Source organism: Scomber japonicus, chromosome 16 (assembly GCF_027409825.1).
Source record: "Scomber japonicus isolate fScoJap1 chromosome 16, fScoJap1.pri, whole genome shotgun sequence".
NCBI classification, from domain to species: Eukaryota; Metazoa; Chordata; class Actinopteri; order Scombriformes; family Scombridae; genus Scomber; species Scomber japonicus.
The window spans coordinates 14,716,738-14,735,103 of record NC_070593.1 but is presented as its reverse complement, the minus strand read 5'-3'; the positions used below and the strand labels follow the sequence as shown (position 1 = coordinate 14,735,103).

General features: G+C 39.0%; 1 protein-coding gene across 2 annotated transcripts; it reads left to right on the top strand.

The window, feature by feature from the left end:
• Positions 1-970: 970 nt before the first annotated feature.
• On the top strand, positions 971-16,819 carry ppp2r5ca (protein phosphatase 2, regulatory subunit B', gamma a). Of its 2 annotated transcripts, XM_053335351.1 has the most exons (14): positions 971-1,136; positions 6,432-6,631; positions 9,185-9,295; positions 9,527-9,619; positions 9,741-9,871; positions 9,971-10,030; positions 10,258-10,366; positions 11,049-11,102; positions 11,280-11,450; positions 11,555-11,682; positions 12,222-12,323; positions 12,471-12,543; positions 13,317-13,433; positions 13,996-16,819. In XM_053335351.1, exons 1-14 carry the CDS (start codon positions 1,043-1,045, stop codon positions 14,128-14,130), a joined length of 1,578 nt encoding a protein of 525 aa, XP_053191326.1. In that variant the 5' UTR covers positions 971-1,042; the 3' UTR covers positions 14,131-16,819. The 2 variants fall into 2 exon arrangements, with proteins under 2 accessions (XP_053191326.1, XP_053191327.1); XM_053335352.1 differs by lacking the exon at positions 13,317-13,433.
• The last annotated feature ends 1,547 nt before the right edge of the window (positions 16,820-18,366 follow it).

Genomic DNA, 18,366 nt, shown 5'->3' with positions numbered 1-18,366 from the left:
TGTCCTCTCGCTTTCATTTCCTGTTTACAGCTCATTTTTGCTAAGCAGACGTACATCACTCACATCACTCAGAATAACTTAAGACTGATAATTCTACCATTGCCCTGAATGTGAGTGTGTGAGTCATAAAACCCTCTCACAGAATACATTATGTGAAGCTACTGAAGGTGGTTGGTTTAGTTTTTTATTGAAAAGTACAAGTACAAAAGTGTGTAACAATCTACTATATGTGTGTTTGTGTTTTTTTATTTCACTTTCCTGTGTATTAGTGTGAGTAAACAACTCAAAAGGAAATTCTGGCATTCACATTTGTTTTTTTATACCCTGTTCAGAATTAAACTACATGTTGGATTGGCATGTTTCTTTCATGTTGTGTTGTGAACAAACACACCACAGCTTCCACTGAGTTTCTTTGGGCTTTTCTTGCTGGAGAGAGCACTGGAGTTTGAGTCCTGCCCTCAGCCCCTTGTGTGGTTTCTTCTTGTCTCCCTCTGTTCGTCACTGAATCCAAAGATTTGAGGCCCCCTCTGACCCTCTGCTCCACATCCCTTTGATAAAGAACCAAGCAGAGATGACAGGAGGAAACAATGAAAGACTTTGAAGATTCAGCTGGGGCGTCTCTCTAGGCACACTCAGAGTAAGTTATTCCCAGCTGCTTATCCTAAATCAGATTATACTGAAAACCCTGCTAATGGTTAAACTGTGGAATAGACTTAAGTCAATCTGATCTAAGATCTGTAGCCTTGCACAGCGTCACCAGAGACCAGTGAGTGGGGAGGAGGAGTCGGACCAAAATTCCAATGTATGTCCCGCCCCCTCTGCGTCCTCTCAGCCAATCGTCTTCCCTCTCTCCCAGCAGCCTTTGCCCCTATTGCTCCAGAGCAGTCAGAGCTCAGCCAATCATCTGGCTCCTTCACTGCTTACATCACTAACTAGCCAGTTCCCTCCAGCAGCAGAGAGCTTCATTTTCTGATCTGCTTTTGTGCTAAAATGGAGGCTGGCCTCTCGCCCTGAGTGGATCGCCTTCCTGGTTGAGGTTTAGATGTTGACATGCAATAAAGCTGGAGACAGGATGGTTGTGGATGCACCTAATTCCAATGGGCCTTTTCAGCCGGTGGCTCTTATGCACTTCAGAGGTACGTAAGGACAAATTATTCTTCCTGTATTGTCCTAGGGAATTAAGGGAGAAAGAGAGCTGTGTGTTGCTGTTCCCCTCCACTGGTTACTGCTTGGTTAGTCAGCATTCAGACGTTTGAGGGGAAGATGATTGTTTCTGCAGATTTGAAAGCAGCTCTATTGTATTTGAAAGGGAAATGAGCTGTGGTTATTTGTGTGGCTTGTGTGCATTACTGAGAGACACAGCAGCTACACAAAAATCTGGTTTTACTAGCTAGCTACTCTCTCTGCCCATCCCCCCGCCAACCTAGTGATGTCAAAGGAAGTGAGGTCATAGCCTAGGGAAGGGTCTTCTCAGTTTTTCATGTGTTTGGCTGTAAATTAGTGTATCTATATTTGTGCAGGTAATTATTCATTGTAATCATTGAGGACTAGTTTAAGAGAAATCAAATATTGTCTTTTTAACCTCCTTCTTGCTGTGCTCAACTGTTCTACCCGGCACAGCATTTTTGTCACAGTCTACTTCATCTGGGCACAAATTGGTCTTGGTGTGTAAGCCGTAGACAGCCAGTGCTCTGCAGCAGGCAGCAGACCCCTTCTCCACCTCCCCACCCTTTTCCCTTACATGTGAACGACATGCTTAGGCATCTCTAGAAGACAATTAACAAGACGTTTCTTAAAACCTGACATTAGAAATAAATATGTACATTGTTCACAAGTTCATATCTTTTTCACCAAAGCAGTCATTACGACCCTGCCACCTTTTGTCAGAGCAGAGCAGCAATGTTTTTGGATTACAACATCGGGCTTAGCCTCATAATGTGTGTACAATGTACTCAGTGATGTTTGAAAGGCCCAGCCTGTTACCACTGTACTCTGGTGCAGCCCAGCGTTAGATGAAGCCTTGGGCAATTATTGATTACACTCTATTGAGCCACACAAGCGACTGCCTTGAATGACAACTCAGTGTTGGGGAACAATCTGACTCTCTCTGCTCTCTCTTTCCTCTCATTGTGTGTATCTATCATTATAACCCAGTTCATAATAAATATATAAATATATATATATTATATAATGAACCTTCACATCCCTCTGTGTCCTCAGTATGTTTTATGTAGTATGCATTTATTCCTGTATTTATGTAACCATAAATCTTGGAAGCAAAATGTGTCACCAAAGATGCATTTTAAGTGTGAACACTGGCCTCTGTTTCTGTCTGTGTCCTTTTAGATGCAAGACATGATCTTAATAACAAGCATTTCTTGCTATTATTACTCACACGGGAGCCTTCAGCTATGAATGTCTCAAGTGTGGCAATGATGCATACAATTTGAAAACAGCACAGATTATGATTGAGGAACTGTACTCTACAGTACTGTCTACATCCTGGATGCATTCACAGGTGTTGCTTACAGCCCAAAACAGTGTTTTAATAGAATGTGGGCAAACTAGTTACCGTTCTCATATCCCTTCCAAACTGTAACACCCTGTCCCTTTGCATATCTATAAATAGTATCGGTCGATGTTTACATTGATCATAACATTCTGTCAATACAGCAGATACAGCCAAATCAGTCCTGACTCCAGACTAGCAGCTGCTCATTTGACCCATTTATAGAGGAAAAAGTAGATACTGTGGTTCCAATGTGACTCCAGTTATTTATTATTTTTTGTTTTTAAAAGTGGGCATTAAGATAAATCTTCCTCTGTTCTCCAGAAGAGACGATACTTGTGTGTGTGTGCGCGGGCATGCTTGTTCATTTCCTAAGGCTTCTATGAGTTACATTAATAGAAGTCACATTGTGGTTAACATCAATTTTGGGATCACAACACTGGGCCTTTATCTGTTACACAACAACCCGCTGGGTATTTTAGGACTGTACAGAAACTTTATAACACAGGCAGACAGACTTATGTAATAGGAGCAACGCCAGTCTGACACGGGCAGGGGTGCAAGGCATGGCAACACATTCCAGTGTGGCTTCATGTCCCATTGCAACCAGTGCAAGTCATGTCAAACTGTATGCCAAGGGTTGCAATGGTTCACTTAAAGGGTTTGTTGTTGAAAGATGATTAAAAAAAACCCCAAAATGAATAAATGAACATATAATCAATCAATGTAAACCTTCTTTTGACTGTTTCTGTCTCTTCCAGTCTTAGGGATTTACACTGGTGCACCTCAGTTGACCCGAGGTGGTTTTCTGCATTCTCTGTCCACTTTGGAAAATAATTCTTAGCTTTTTGTTTTGAGTTTTTTGACTACATGATAATAATGATAAATGTCTGTGGTGAGAATCTCTCTTATGTCTTTTTAATCAGGAGCACTGGCACTCGTAGTGTTTTTATATTGTGACAGTGCTGCTGGCCGCCAAATCTTTATGGAAATGGCCGATAATGGCGGCTCACACTTAGCCTCTCTCCTCTGGAATTCCCAACCTCTCACTGTCATCAAGATAAATTGGCCAACTTGAAACTGACACTCTCTGTGTGTGTGTGTGTGTGTGTGTGTGTGTGTGTGCGTGTGTCAGCCAAGCCTCCATTATGTCTGAATAGGATATCTCTCTTCTTAACTAGACTCTGCCTATTTGCAAGAATATCGTGTGTGTGTGTGTGTGTGTGTGTGTGTGTGTGTGGGCTCTCCTTTAGTCTCACCTATGGTCTTTTTCACTCTTTGTGTACATTCACCAAAATTAGGCCATGAACAAATAGGACCAGCTGCATATTATTTCCTTAACAGTGTCTGTATTGAGTTTTTTCCTCACTGCACAACTGAATTGGTTGACATATTTCAGTCCAGATTTTTATTGGCTCATTATTTTCATTCTGTTAAAATAAGATAGAAGTTAGCAACACATCATACACATTTTTTAATTCATACAGCATGTTTGCAGCGCTCTGATTTCCTTTTTAATTGTCTTAATTATTGTTGATTTTCTACATTTCTACAATGTCGCATTCATACAGCCTAATTTGGTTATCTCAGTTAATCAGAATTGTTGTGCCCAAAGGTTACAGTGCAGTAATGATAGAAGAATTGAATTCCTTTGATTTTTTTTATTTTTTATTGTTTGACGTATGCCACGTAAGTATTTGATCTAATTCGGTTCACACATGGCGTCAACATCCTCATCATGTGCAGACAGGCTCCCGGCCTCATTGCCAGCACATTGTTAATGCCACACCCGCTACTGAGATTAGTAATTATGGGGTATAGGAAGCACAGCCATTGCCGCACAGGTACAATTTGTTAAGGTTTAACACCATGGTTGGATGGGTTGCTGTGTTGTTGTGTTATTAATGTAAGGATATGCATTTCCTTACTGCATGACCTTCTATTGCAACTACAGATATCCATCCTCTTCTTTATATAGAAGAGAATTACATTTCAACATTACCTGTTCATAGGAGGCACTTCTGGTTACATAAATACAGCAAAATCTAAATGAAGGGCTGTTGTTGGCGTCATCTATATGCATGTGTGTAGGCAGAGATGGATGGAAAACCTGACCTTCATCACTTAGCAGACTAAGAACTCGCCCGGAGACACATTAATGAAAGCATGAACATCTTAATAACCACATTTAAGCTTGTTTTTGTTGGTTCATTGTGAATCACAAGCGAAAGCATCTTGATCTGACAGACCTCTTATCTATGTCACACACAGTTGCTTTTGTCAGTTAAACCACACCTGAGTTTAGTGAAGGAATACTGATGCCTGTCTGTGAATTTGCTTACTTATTACAGCTCCACAGCAAATCAAATACAGGTCAGTCAATCAGTGATGATGGAAGCAGTTCTACCTGAAAGTTGTCAAAAGTTGTGTAAAGCTTTTCAGACTTTAAATCAATAACTTTATCAAGAACTATCTAAATATCTATCTCTATTATAATATGTCTAAAGGGAAATAGAGGCAACTGTGAAATGCACTTTTTTTAATTAATTAAATGAAGATTAAAGCATGTTTATGTGATTTTCTGTCATGTATAGGCCTACTGTTATATCAGATGTCACATATATGTTAAACATGGTCAAAGTTGCAAAACACAGGCCTGCTCTGAACTCAATGTTGAAAAGGTTATTTCTACTTCTCTATCCAACTGACCTCAGATTGTTCTTGCTGGCCCACAAACAGCTGTCCTTTGGTAGCGTAAGTTGCTAAGGTTGCTCCACAGCTTTTGCCTCGCACATGTACAGATGTATATGAGAAGTTGAAGTTTTGAGTAAAGAATGTGAAAAGAAGTCAAAACCTCCTATTGTTTGTTAACTAGGGGTGTCGCCATTCTCCAAATCCTCGATAAGATTTTATTTCGATTTTAAGGTCATGATTCAATTCGATTCGATCCTCAATCCTTTCTTTTTTGGGGCCCTTTTAGCACAGATGCCCATGTCATTTTTAGACTAATCATGAGTGATATAATCTCATAATCCACAGATCTATTTTGTTAAATTCTAGTCTAATTGTGACAGACATTTCCAGTGAAGCTTAGGGGACGCTTAGCCTTCTCAAATATGACTGGCAAAGACAATACTCATGCATCATAAGAGAGAAAGAGAAATGAACTACATCAAAGTTGCATGTCACATAATTAAGCGTGTCACTGTGTGTTATTACTGCAACACAAGAAGAACAGGTAGGAATTCAGAGTGTATTTTTTTGTGTTGTCATGTGTGAAGTGTTGACTCTGGCAGAAGCTGTTTGTTTACAAGCCCGTGCTCATGAGTGCTCGGGTGGAAATGAGGCGAAACAGGAAGTCCTCAAACCACCGTTGGACAAATATAATGACAGACTTAAATAGCTAGGTTTCCTTTAAAAATATACTTTTTTTTTTTTTTCTCGGGGTGCATGTGTGTGTCAAATAGCTAGACTGTGACCGTTCACCTAGTTCCAAAATCCCTCATCCTCCTCTCCTTCTCTTATGCTGTCGTTTCTCCTCCACTCTGCTTTGTTGTTATCCTCCCCCTGGGCTCTAACCATCTCAGCCCTTTCTACAATGCACTTTAGTCTTCATGACTCATTTTGCCAGTCTTCATCACTCTCTTGCTGCCTTTAGATTTCTTTTTCTATCTCACCGCTGTTTTAACTGTCATCCTTGACAGTTAAGCCGCCCCCCCCTCCTTTCTCTTGTGACCCTTTCACTCTATGAACATGGCTTTATCCTCCAGTATTTTCAACCGCTTTATTTCATCATCACTGTGTAGCTTTGTTATGCCTTCAACCGACTTTCGGTTGTCCCTAGAGTCTCTTATCTCCTTTTTGTTACCCTTCACCCACCTTAGCTCACTTTGTCTCCCCCCATCTATCTCTCTCTCCTTAGATGTGGCCCCCGCAGAGCAGGAGAAGCTCTTCATCCAGAAGCTACGGCAGTGCTGTGTTCTTTTTGACTTCCTGTCCGACCCGCTGAGCGACCTGAAATGGAAGGAGGTGAAGCGGGCGGCGCTCAGCGAGATGGTGGAGTACATCACCCACAACAGGAATGTCATCACAGAGCCCATCTACCCGGAGGTGGTGCACATGGTCAGTGGAGCCGGAGGGGTTAAGTTTGTGGTTTAAAGCTGGAGATGAGGGTGAAACTTGGGCTGAGAATAAGGGCAGGCTGTAGCTTTGAGACAGAGCTGGTAGGAAGGGAAATGACAAAGAGAGTTGAACATGTATTACGTGATTGAGCAGTTAGTTGGTGTCCCTGCCAGTGTGTGTGATCAGGTTTTGATGGGCTCATTTGCTTACAGCAGTAGAGGTGGCCTTTCTTGAAGTGTTAATGTCACCTTTTTAAAAAAACTGTTTGTGCAATAGGTAAGCTTGCTCTTGTCATTAAAAATATTTTTCTCAAGAATTGAGAAAGTAGACGGGGAGATTTACTTCAGTTACCTCATATATTCCTGATTTAATTCTTACAAGCCACACCAGTAATATGGCTCTATGGATGACTGTGTCTGTCAACCCAGCACTTTGGCCCAGACTCAAATATCTCAGCAACCATTTGATTCAAGATTCCTTTATTGTTACATCCCATTTCCATGCCAAGAGAGTAAAATTCTTGGGTTTCGGCTCTTCAACATTGCAGCCATAATAGCAATAAAATAATAATAGGAATACCAGTAAAAAATATTACAGTAAGTCCAACAAATACTGGATTGCCATGACATTTTGTATATACAGTACATTCACAGTTTGCAGACAGAGCATCCTATTGACTTTGGAAATCCGCTGACTTTTCCTCTAACACCAAAACATATTAAACTATTGGACAGATGCTGTGAAATTTTGTAAATGGACATTACATTTCCATCAGTCTCAACTGTACTTTGTGTTAATTAGCATGTGTTGTTAGCATGCTGAGTTGCAGAACATGGAAAATATTGTACCTGCTATACATCATGAGCATATTTAGCATGCTGACTTTGGCATTTAGCTCCAAACACCACTGTGCAGGCGCGCAGGTGGTGGAGTGGTTAGGGTGCATGCCATATACACAGCCGACCCTGGTTCGAATCCCGATCGGAGGTCCTTTGCTGCATGTTACACCCTCTCTCTCCCATGTTTCCTGTAGGTCTACTGCTAAATAAAGGCGTCTATGCCAACAAAATATTTTTAAAAAACAACATCAAAAAACACCACTGTGCCTCACAGACCTGCTAGCATGGCTCTATAGTGTCATTTCTTCACTGTATTGCCAATTGATTCAACATAGACTTAGTTGGACTTTCCAAAGAAGGGCTTTCCAAAGAAGGGCTTTCCCTTTGCAGTAGGGATGTGCCACATTATACATTTTCATCAGTGTGTTGTTATCGAATTAACAGGAAAGGTGCCTTTACTTTGATTTACAGCCACTAGACTTAAAAAGATTATGATGACAGATGTCCTGCTTACCATCTCATCCCAATCTTAAATGTGTGGACATACAGAAATGGAGCTATAAACATAAAGAAAACACTACAGTCTTCTCTCGCCACTAATACTGAATCTTTCCATCAGCAAAAGCCAACAGTAGAATTGCTATAATCATGGTTATGACATTTCCATTTACAGTTTCCATTGTAGAGTTAATGCGCAGTCATCTTCACAACCTGTTCTGGGTTGAAGTGCAGCACAGCCCGAATGGGCTATCTACCTTGTAGCCTGTCTTTTTCAAACAAGGCTCCCAGTGTTTTAGTAGGCCACCTGCACTGTCCCATGATCTGCCTGGCAGGGAACAGCAGCCCACAGGGGAGTCAGTTGACACTGTGAGAGACCAGAAACACAACACACTTGGATTATTGTGGGCCAAACCCTTGGAGGCCAGTTACAAGGACAAAGTTAACATTAACCTAAAAGGAAAATGTATTTTAGAATTTCGAAGATAGGACTTTATAAAAGTTAGTTACATTTATTCTGGACTGTGGTACCAGGCTTCTCAAACACTTAAATACTAAGAAATCATTAGTCCTTTCCTTCCTTTCCTTTTTATATTTCCTTCATTTAGAAGAAGCTGTGGAACTGAATAAATTAACCAGCATTTTCATAAAATACCAGCATTTACCATCAGCTTTCAAGCAAACTTTACACATTCAGTTACATCTACTGTATAGCTGCATCTGGCTGACAAAGACTTGTCACAAAAGGTGGCTGTTGCTGTTGTGGAACACATAGGTTTTTGTGACTGATCAGTGTGTATAATGTGAACAAAGTGGAATGAAACCTAGCAGAGTTATTGATTTCTCGTTTTCTTTGTCTTGCTTAAAATGCTATCCTGTACAAAATTCAAGTGCAAGTTTCTGATGTGGTTTCAGTGTTGGTTTAGCATCTGTCATGACGGTAAACATTTATTCACGAGTGGGAAACTTCACTCTGGCAGGAAGTTACAGGTCATGCAGTATGTTTTTTTGTAACTGCAGCAAATCTGTTGTAGCCTCTTCTGGGATTTTTCTTCTTTTTTTTTTTTTTTTTTTTTTTAAATTTGTATAGATGTTTTAATAACCTAAAGTAAAAGTGCAGGCTTGGATCAAACCAAGCAACAAAAGGAAGTTGCTTTAAATAGTGTACAGCACAGTGAAATAAACATTCATGGTATCATTTCCAATTCTCTTCCAGTTTGCTGTGAATATGTTCAGAACATTGCCTCCATCGTCCAACCCCACTGGAGCAGAGTTTGACCCAGAAGAAGATGAGCCAACACTTGAAGCTGCATGGCCACACCTCCAGGTTGACATTTAAAAAAAAAAAAAAAAATTTAATCACCCTATAAAACCATAAAAAATGAACAACTAAAGTTTACAGTAATATGTCTGTACCAGTTTGAACTCTGTACTTGGTGTTAGATAACTTGTGAATGACCTGAACACTGACACAAAACATCACTTTACTTTAATCTTTCTTTGAATTCCTTCTCAGCATTCATCCCTTTCTGTTTTTTCTTGTTTGCTTCTGTTGCAGCTCGTCTATGAATTTTTCCTTAGGTTTTTAGAATCGCCTGACTTTCAGCCTAACATAGCAAAGAAATACATTGACCAGAAATTTGTTATGCAGGTGAGAAAAGAATATTTATTAAGTTTAGGGTTATAAGAATGGTAAAAAAAAACAAAATTACAATACATAACGTACATTGTGACTTGATCTTAATCATCTTGTCATCTTTCTTGCATTGAAGCTCCTAGAACTATTTGACAGCGAAGATCCCAGAGAGAGAGACTTCCTTAAAACTACCCTCCACAGGATCTATGGAAAGTTTCTGGGGCTAAGAGCATACATCAGAAAACAGATCAATAACATTTTCTATAGGTGAGTGCTCTTCTACCATTGCTTCTTTTTAACCAGTCCCTGACAGATGGTCAGCATTATTGCATTTCCACTAAAACAAGTCCCTGTTTGTTCTTACAGGTTTATCTACGAGACAGAGCACCATAATGGTATAGCTGAACTACTGGAAATACTTGGAAGGTATGGCACTTAGTTAAAGTCACAATGTATAGTTAATGCAGTTGTAATGTCCTTGTACCCCCCCTCCTTTTCTTTTCTACTAATCATCATATCAGTCCACAAAGGAATAAGCCACAAAACTTGATTGCATTAAATTTTTATCCTAAATGTAAAAAACAACCCATTATCAGCTCATCATACCAGACATTTTCCAGATGTTCTAACAGTTTTTGTGTTTTCTTTCGCAGCATAATCAATGGATTTGCCTTACCACTAAAAGAAGAGCACAAGATTTTCCTGTTGAAGGTTTTATTGCCTCTGCACAAAGTCAAATCACTCAGTGTCTACCATCCACAGGTAAAGTATGTGTTTGTGTTTTGTGTGGGTGTGGGTGTGTGTACCAGGTATTCCTTATGTAGTGGGGACTTGCCTCCCCAATTGATGACAAAAACCTGGTCTGCTTAATGTAAATAATTAATTTGAGGGTTAAGACTTGGTTTAAAGTTTAGGGTTATGTTAAAGTTTGGATTAGGCAAGTGGTGATTGTTGTCAAGGTTAGGATGAGTCTTTAGGAAATGAATGAAAGTCGGTATAATGTCTTCTGAAGTGATGAAAATTCTTCAGGCATTAAGTTGCAATGGTTAGAGTAAGAGGCTGGGAATTTATTATGTTTGTGAAGGTGGCAAGGAAGGCAAATATTTATGAAAGTCAAAATGAAATATGAGAAGCTGAAATTAAACTAACTTTAAAAAGGAACAGCCGTGTGAAAAACAAAATATAGCAGATACATTATTAAATAGTTACTTTCAAATATTTGATTTAAATATTCTTGTCCAAACCTGCTTGAAGTAAACCCCTCCTCTTTTCATGAGAGCAGCAGGTCAATCTGCAGGTTTTTTCAAAAACTGGTGTTGCGTGTCCCAGCTAGTCTGTCCCTCAGGCATCCCACATCCCCCGCTGTGTTCACTTTAATTTGGTTGTGTGTAAATTCAAATACTTTTGACAGTTTAATGATTGTATTTGTTTATGCATTTTGCAGCTGGCCTACTGCGTGGTGCAGTTTTTGGAAAAGGACAGCACTCTAACTGAGCCGGTATGTCAAATAAAAACACGGGAGACTAATATTGCTTTGCATAAAAATACTTGCTTAATCTCCTTATTTGATGCTTAGATTAATAATAAAAAAATTAAAGTTTGTTTCATTTCACAAGATTACAAGTTGGTATTCTCAGTGTTGACTTATTCTACATGATCTTTACCATCACCACAGGTGGTAATGGCTCTTCTAAAGTACTGGCCAAAGACTCACAGTCCTAAAGAAGTGATGTTCCTCAATGAGCTGGAGGAGATTCTGGATGTCATCGAGCCCTCTGAGTTTGTTAAGGTGCAGGAGCCTCTCTTCAGACAGCTGGCCAAATGTGTGTCCAGCCCACACTTCCAGGTAACTGATGGGTTATTAGTGTTACCGTCATTACCCAGAGAATAAGTTATTCAGGCGCCTGACTGAGCTGATTGAGGTGTTGTGTGTTTTTTTTTTAAATTTAGGTTGCAGAGAGAGCTCTGTACTACTGGAACAACGAGTACATCATGAGTCTGATTAGCGACAACGCAGCTAAGATTCTGCCGATCATGTTCCCCGCTCTGTACCGCAACTCAAAGACCCACTGGAATAAGTGAGTGATTCTCCAGTGTTACACCTCCACACAGTCCGTACTAGTGTCCCTTAACGTTCTGTACTCCCCCCCCCCCCCCCCCCCCCCCCCTGCATGTAGCACCAGTCTGACAAAATGCCTGACCAAATAGCTCACATAGCGATCTCGGAAGTGTGTATAGATGTTTGAGTAACAGAACATACTCTTCTTGCATGACACTCAAGTATTTCAGTAGACATATTTATCATAAACAATATATCTAAAAGTCTGTGTATAATGACTTGCTATGCAGATGTTTCTTACATGGTTAAAGAGTGGCTGCTGTCACAACCAATAGTTCATAGCTTTATATTTTCATTAGCATTTTGTCAGTTTTAAGATTTGAAAATTTATACTTATATATTTATACCAAGTGTCAAGCTTTTTTTACATTTATTTCTCATCTGATGTTGATTTAGGTTTGTTGCTGATGGCTAAACTGGTCTTTGCTTTAATGTGGCTTATTATTTGTAAAGATTTGACTCTTGACCGATTCTTTGTGTGTGTGTGTGTGTTCGCAGGACCATCCACGGCCTCATTTACAACGCTCTGAAGCTTTTCATGGAGATGAATCAGAAGCTCTTTGATGATTGCACACAGCAGTTCAGGGCTGAGAAAAACAAGTAGGCACCACAGACTCTTCTCCCACTCAATTAATCTTTTTAAAGAATTAAGTCTTAAGTGACGCATAATTCCCATCAGCCTTCACATTGAAGCTGAATGAATGTTGGACACATGTGTGACACAAGGTTTGGTGCTTTTCTTGACAGAGAGAAGGCAAAGTCAAAAGAACGTGAAGAGGCTTGGATCAAGATCGAGAACCTCGCCAAATCAAACCCACAGGTGAGTATTGAGTGCAGCCATTAGCACGTCTGTTTTCCCCTTACTACCAAACTCTGTGTGTGTGTGTGTGTACTTATATTTGTGTATGTGTGTAGACACCTATATGTGTATTTGTCATGCCCTTTTCATCTTACCCTGTTCTGGTTTGCCTTGACTCTTTCATACTCTTAGTAGTGGTTTCACACTGCTTGTAAAGATGTAAAGATCTTGATGAGTGCTCTGAAAATGTGCTTATTTGTGGTGGAATGGGATCTCCAGAGGTATTTGATTCAATTAAAGAGTAACTACACCCAGGTTAATAATCATGCTTTTGAAATTAATGTGCTGTACCTTCACCAAAAATAATTGTAGCATTGCACTACATCACGATATTGCATAATTGTTTGGCATTGTCAAATCTGTAGAAGACTATAGTTAAAAAAATAAAACCTACAAAGAGAAGTGCAATGATGTAAATGTGTCATACAGGGTTTGGTTGCTCTTTAATTCATAATATGTTCTCTAACACCTGGTGATCTCTTAATATCATTTGAGACCAAAGTGGCTATTTCATAATCCACACAACTTCCAATCACATTTTGAACCCACCCCAACTGAAGCATATTTTACTGATAAGTGCAGTAGTTCAGAGTTGCTTGTCGTCATTCACACAGAGCCTCTTGATTCATTCTTTGCATGCGACTGAAAGTCTTTTCTCCATCCTTTTTGTGTTTTTTTTCTTTTCTTTTTTTTGTGTTTTGTTTTGTTTTTGTTTCCCTTTCTTTTCAACATAGTTCTCTATGTATGTTGATTCCTCTGACCTCAATAGTCCTGTAGCAATGGAGACGGATGTTCCTTTGATAGAAGATGTTCAGAGGTTAAAAAAGACAGTTGAGGAGGGCGCGACTCAGGTAAACCTGCCTTCTCTCTGTCACTATCCATCTTTCCTCTTGTAATCATTCTATATAGTCATACACTTGCTTGTCAGCTTTCAAATTCTTCTAATTGAAACAGTAATTATTATAACTGTATGCTTTCTGTTAAAGTCTTTGTTTTAGTGTATTTGTTTCTTATGATCATAGCCTTCTAGTCCAAAAAACAATGCAGGAACTAATCTGGTCATGGACTAAACACAGGAATCAAGAGCTTTGTTGCGATTTTTTGTGCTTGCCTTCCTTTGCATGTTGTCGAAGTAGTTCAGGACATGCAATGTTCTGTATTTAATTTAAGATTGTTGTTCTGCACCAGTTTTGATGTATTTGTCAAGGTATGACTGGCTCAGTACGCCATGCTTTGATTCGGTTAGTCTTGGTTTTCCTCTGTATAATAATATAGAATTTGATGTATCTAATTGAATTGTGTTGTGCCTCTGTCACAAAGATATAATCAGAACAGGGACAATGTGACAAGTTGACAAAAGATGATGGCACGTAATGTTATAATTAAGCCTTTTGTCTCCTCTCCATCTGACAGTTGCAGCATGACCAGCGGAAAGAGCGGCCTATGGTGCGACGCAAATCTGAGTTGCCTCAGGATATCTACACCACAAAAGCCTTGGAGTCCCACCGCAGAGCTGAAGAGATGTTGACCACCCACGATGGACTCTAGGTCCCACGACCTACCGGCTCTTGGTTCAACTGCCCCTCCTTACTCCTTACCCTCAACAGCCATGGACATCCTTTTAGCCTGGTCGCCAGAATTAAACTGGTGACCCACGTTGGGCTCTCCATCCCTCTTCCCACCATCAGTTTACCCAGAATCCTTAGTTCTTCTCCATTCCTGCTGCCCTGACCCTATCATCAGTGCAGCACACTGGGCTTATGACCAGTGCACAAACCCTGTATTCACCTCCCTCAGATTTCTGCTTTCTCAGGTTAATTTTTTTTTTATTATTATTTTAAGAGGGGCGGGAGTGTGTTTGTGTGTCTTTTTAGCCTTCGCCACATTCAGTGTGCTCTCCCATTATTTTTGCATCAGTTCTTCCCACCCTCCTTTTTCCCTCCATCCCCACGTGCGCTCACTGTAAATGTGGAACCCGGGACTAAGGACGCCACAGCGCTGGTTCCTTCATTCCTTCTTGCATACATGTTCACAAAGGATTAGGACATGGAAACATAGGAACTGACTGACTCACTGTCTAAGGATCCTCTTTTGGTCTCTGCTTGGTTTTCTTTTCTGTCAAAGGGAACAAAAACAGAACCTGTTGGTCAAATGAAAGACAAGACTTTCCTGTCATCTGTTGTATGTATTTTTTTTCTTCCCTTTTTTTCCCTTTTTTTTCGGGCTCAATCTAACAGACATCTTGTCGGTGCCAAGTGTTCTTCTATGTTTATTTTGGTTCATGGGTATGTATCTGTGACTTTAACAGGGACACTTGCCTTTGTTTTTGGTCACTAGTGTTTGAAAGATTTATTGTTGTTGTTGTTTTTTTTCAGTTTAGCACACTTAAGACCAAACTGAGGCCTGTCCTTAGCCTTGCAATGTCCAGGAAGACATCGAAGGAAAGGGGAAGTTGTCCTGTGGACATCTGTCACTTTCCGTTTATTGTTTTGTGCCATATGCCGCTCTTTTATATGCTTGCTTCCTTATGTTCACTGGCAATATTTGAAAAGCAGACCACAGTGATGCCTAGAAAGTTCAAACAATGGTACTTACTATATTTGAGTTTTGTAGATGATGGATAAACCTAAATGAAAGCTATATGTCTTGCTATTAGGTCACCTAAGTTGCAGTATCAATATCTGGACATGTGAGCACTCAGTTGCACATAACAGCTGCATATTGAATAGAGAGGACAGCACAGATGTGGGATGTTCAAGCTTAGTATGTACACAGTATACTGTATAATGAATATCTTTGTAAAGGAAATATAATCAGAGATCATTTTTTATTATATTGAATGGAAGAGACAGATCTGTACTGTCACACAGCTCCACTCACTGTCAGGTTTTAGAAGCCGTAACAAAGTTAGGACTTTCATTCTTTGTTGCTTTTTTCAAGAGTATGATGGTGGTATTGTCTGCTTTAAAGATTTTAAATCACAGAATTAATTTATTATTAAACATAAGCTAGTTAGTAGCTATTAATGACAAATTATATCAAATGACAAATGATTAATGCACACAATTACTTGAGAACTACCAAAACCAAAAATCACTTCCTCAAAATTTAAAGTTGCTACTGTTCCTGATTTCAGTTGTCTGGTTTGCGGATTGTGTGTGTTATATCCTTCTCAGTGAGGAAGTTCCTGATTAGGTTAGAAAATATCTTGCAGTCAGTACCATTGTTTAAACTAAGGAGGTCTGCTAGAGTTCTTCATATTTGATGTGCTGTATTTCTTTGTCTTGTCCCTGGAGGTTACTAGCGTGGATGTCAGGTTTTGGAGGGTTTTTTTGTCCCTGGCCATTCAGATGCTGAAACAGACTGGTATCAAATGGCCACAAAAATGCCAGATGCTGAAAATAAACTGACATTGTTACTTGGCTTGTTAATTGTATTAATACTGTATTTGCTTGAATGCAAAAAGATGTAAATTAAAACTACCATGTTAAACATGTACCTTTTACCCTGGAGGAATGCCATTCACCAAACTGATTTATTTCTGTTGTTGAGGTCATTGCATTTAAAAAACAGTCCTGCTTGTTCGGAGAGATGTTTTATGGATTTTATGAGTTTGAGTCTGAGCTTTTAGAAGTTTATTTTAGTGCTGATAAACAAGTCGTCCACAATAATGAAAGATGATTTAAAAATTATTCGGTGGCTTGTTCTCATTCTGCAGGATCTTTGCAGATCTTTTAATTTTAACATATTATTTCCAAAACATGATAACTTAAAGTGTCCTTTTGTATGTGACCTGTACTATATGATTCATTTAATATTGTATATATGATTTACCTTGTTTCATGTAGTGTTATATATCTAGATTAATTTTGTACAAATTGTCCCTCCTGTACAGAATAAAACATCAATAGCAAGTGAAAGAAAGTCGATCTGGCACATACCGTCTTATTTTCCCGTTTTGTGTTGGTCCTTTTGCAACACAAGGATTTAGATGATTCTCATTTTTAATGTTGAAATCTGTAAAGTTTCCTCCCTCCTCTAAATAACTGACAAATGTTCATGCCTGTTGTGTGCTCCTTTCGCTGTATTTAGTGGTGTACAACTATAAAGAATGGATAAAGAGATTATTTGTATATTTTCAACCATGCATTATTTTGGCTTTACTTGACTGATAGAGCACACATCATGAATTACTTTTTTGAAACATACAGTGCATGTGTACCGCAATATAAATACTACCATCCAAATTTTGTAAAAAGAATAAAAAAAGAAGCCAGTCTTAGTTATTAGGGTATTTTATGTCCGAAATTGCAGCTGTGAGAATTGTGTCGCATTTGTCTTCTTAATTTGTCTAATGCACTGGTCATATGTAGTAGTCGCTTTGGTTGTGTACTATTTTGCACACAAGGGGGAGCCAGATATCTGGGAATGGAGAAACTAACAGTCCATGTGGATCCGCAGATAATCTCAACTGTCTGATTAATGAATGCATTCACAGCTGATCAGGAATTCAACAACACATGTATAACCTTTATCTCAACCAATAGCTAAAATGTACATGTTAATCTGCCCTCATATACATATAAGGATCATAAACTAATCTAAAATGTGGAACAATACAATGAACATTTTGCAATTCCGTAAACATCTGTACCACAAAGAAACGTTTCACATCAATTTGAACAGATGATTCTTGTGATGTACAATAATATAAAAAATGTACAAAGGTGTCACATTCTAGAGACATTTTCATTTCCTTTTCTTTTTTGTAACTTTTGCCTTGCATCAGTTTTCTCTTTATTCATAAGCCTTTCTCTTTATTTTTGCTTTTATTCTTATTAAACAATCAACATCAACAAAATATTAATATAAACCTCTGAATTACAGTCACTGCTTAAAAAGGAAGAGAAAACTGTCCTTGGTCAAAATAATAATTGTGACAGTATCTGTCTATCTACAGGTATCACCACCTACAAGAAGGTGGAAACATGGGATAATGTGTTCTCTCCGAAAGTTTTAATTTGGTTCTTGAGTGCCAGAATTGGCACTGAAAGTGCACAAATGCACCTTGGAACTGTAAGAAAAGAAAAGAAGATAATGTAATAAACATTCAAATGTGTGTTATTTTTAAGGAAGTAAATAAAATATAAAGTATACTCTTGCATACACACTCTTAACCTTTGCAAAAAGACTGCAGTTTAGTTTTATCCTAAATGGAATTTAAAAAAACTTCCAATCCTCTGCATCACATTGGAGAGAGTGATGTGAGTCTGCAAAGCTCCTGCTCTTTATTTATTTATTTATTTTTATTACAACACGTGCCTTATGGATTATTTCCTGTTCCACTAATTAGAGTGTCTGTTTTGATGTTGCAAGTCTGCAACAGTTGGCTATAGTAGCTTATATCCTGGTGTGGAGGGAGAGTATTAAATCTTGATGATACACAGGGTGAAGGTTAAGTCGTGAGGATTGTAAGCAGAAAGCCAATTGTAAACAAGTGTGTTTTCAGAAGAGGATGATTTCGGGGAAACCAGACGTGTTGTTTCCCTGAGACATTTCCGCAAGATCTTTTGCTTTGTCCTGAGCTGACACTGTTGATGGAAATAACCCTGAACTACACAGTTAGCCTGAAGTCCAAATGTTGTAAACTAACTTATGCTCTACTTCATGAAGGGGAAAAACAAGACATTCACAGTTCCTATTAGTTGTTTTTAAGTGCACCAGTGCATTTGTTGGCATCCACTGTCTGCAAAATTATTAACAAATTACTCATACTAATAAGTT

What these genes read in the sequence shown, in the direction of transcription:
- ppp2r5ca (XM_053335351.1), top strand. Translation starts at nt 1,043, where the DNA reads ATGTTGACATGCAATAAAGCTGGAGACAGGATGGTTGTGGATGCACCT. An exon ending in ACCAGAAATTTGTTATGCAG is followed by an intron (nt 9,620 to 9,740) that starts GTGAGAAAAGAA and finishes CTTGCATTGAAG; the next exon opens with CTCCTAGAACTATTTGACAG. An exon ending in TTCAGGGCTGAGAAAAACAA is followed by an intron (nt 12,324 to 12,470) that starts GTAGGCACCACA and finishes TTTTCTTGACAG; the next exon opens with AGAGAAGGCAAAGTCAAAAG.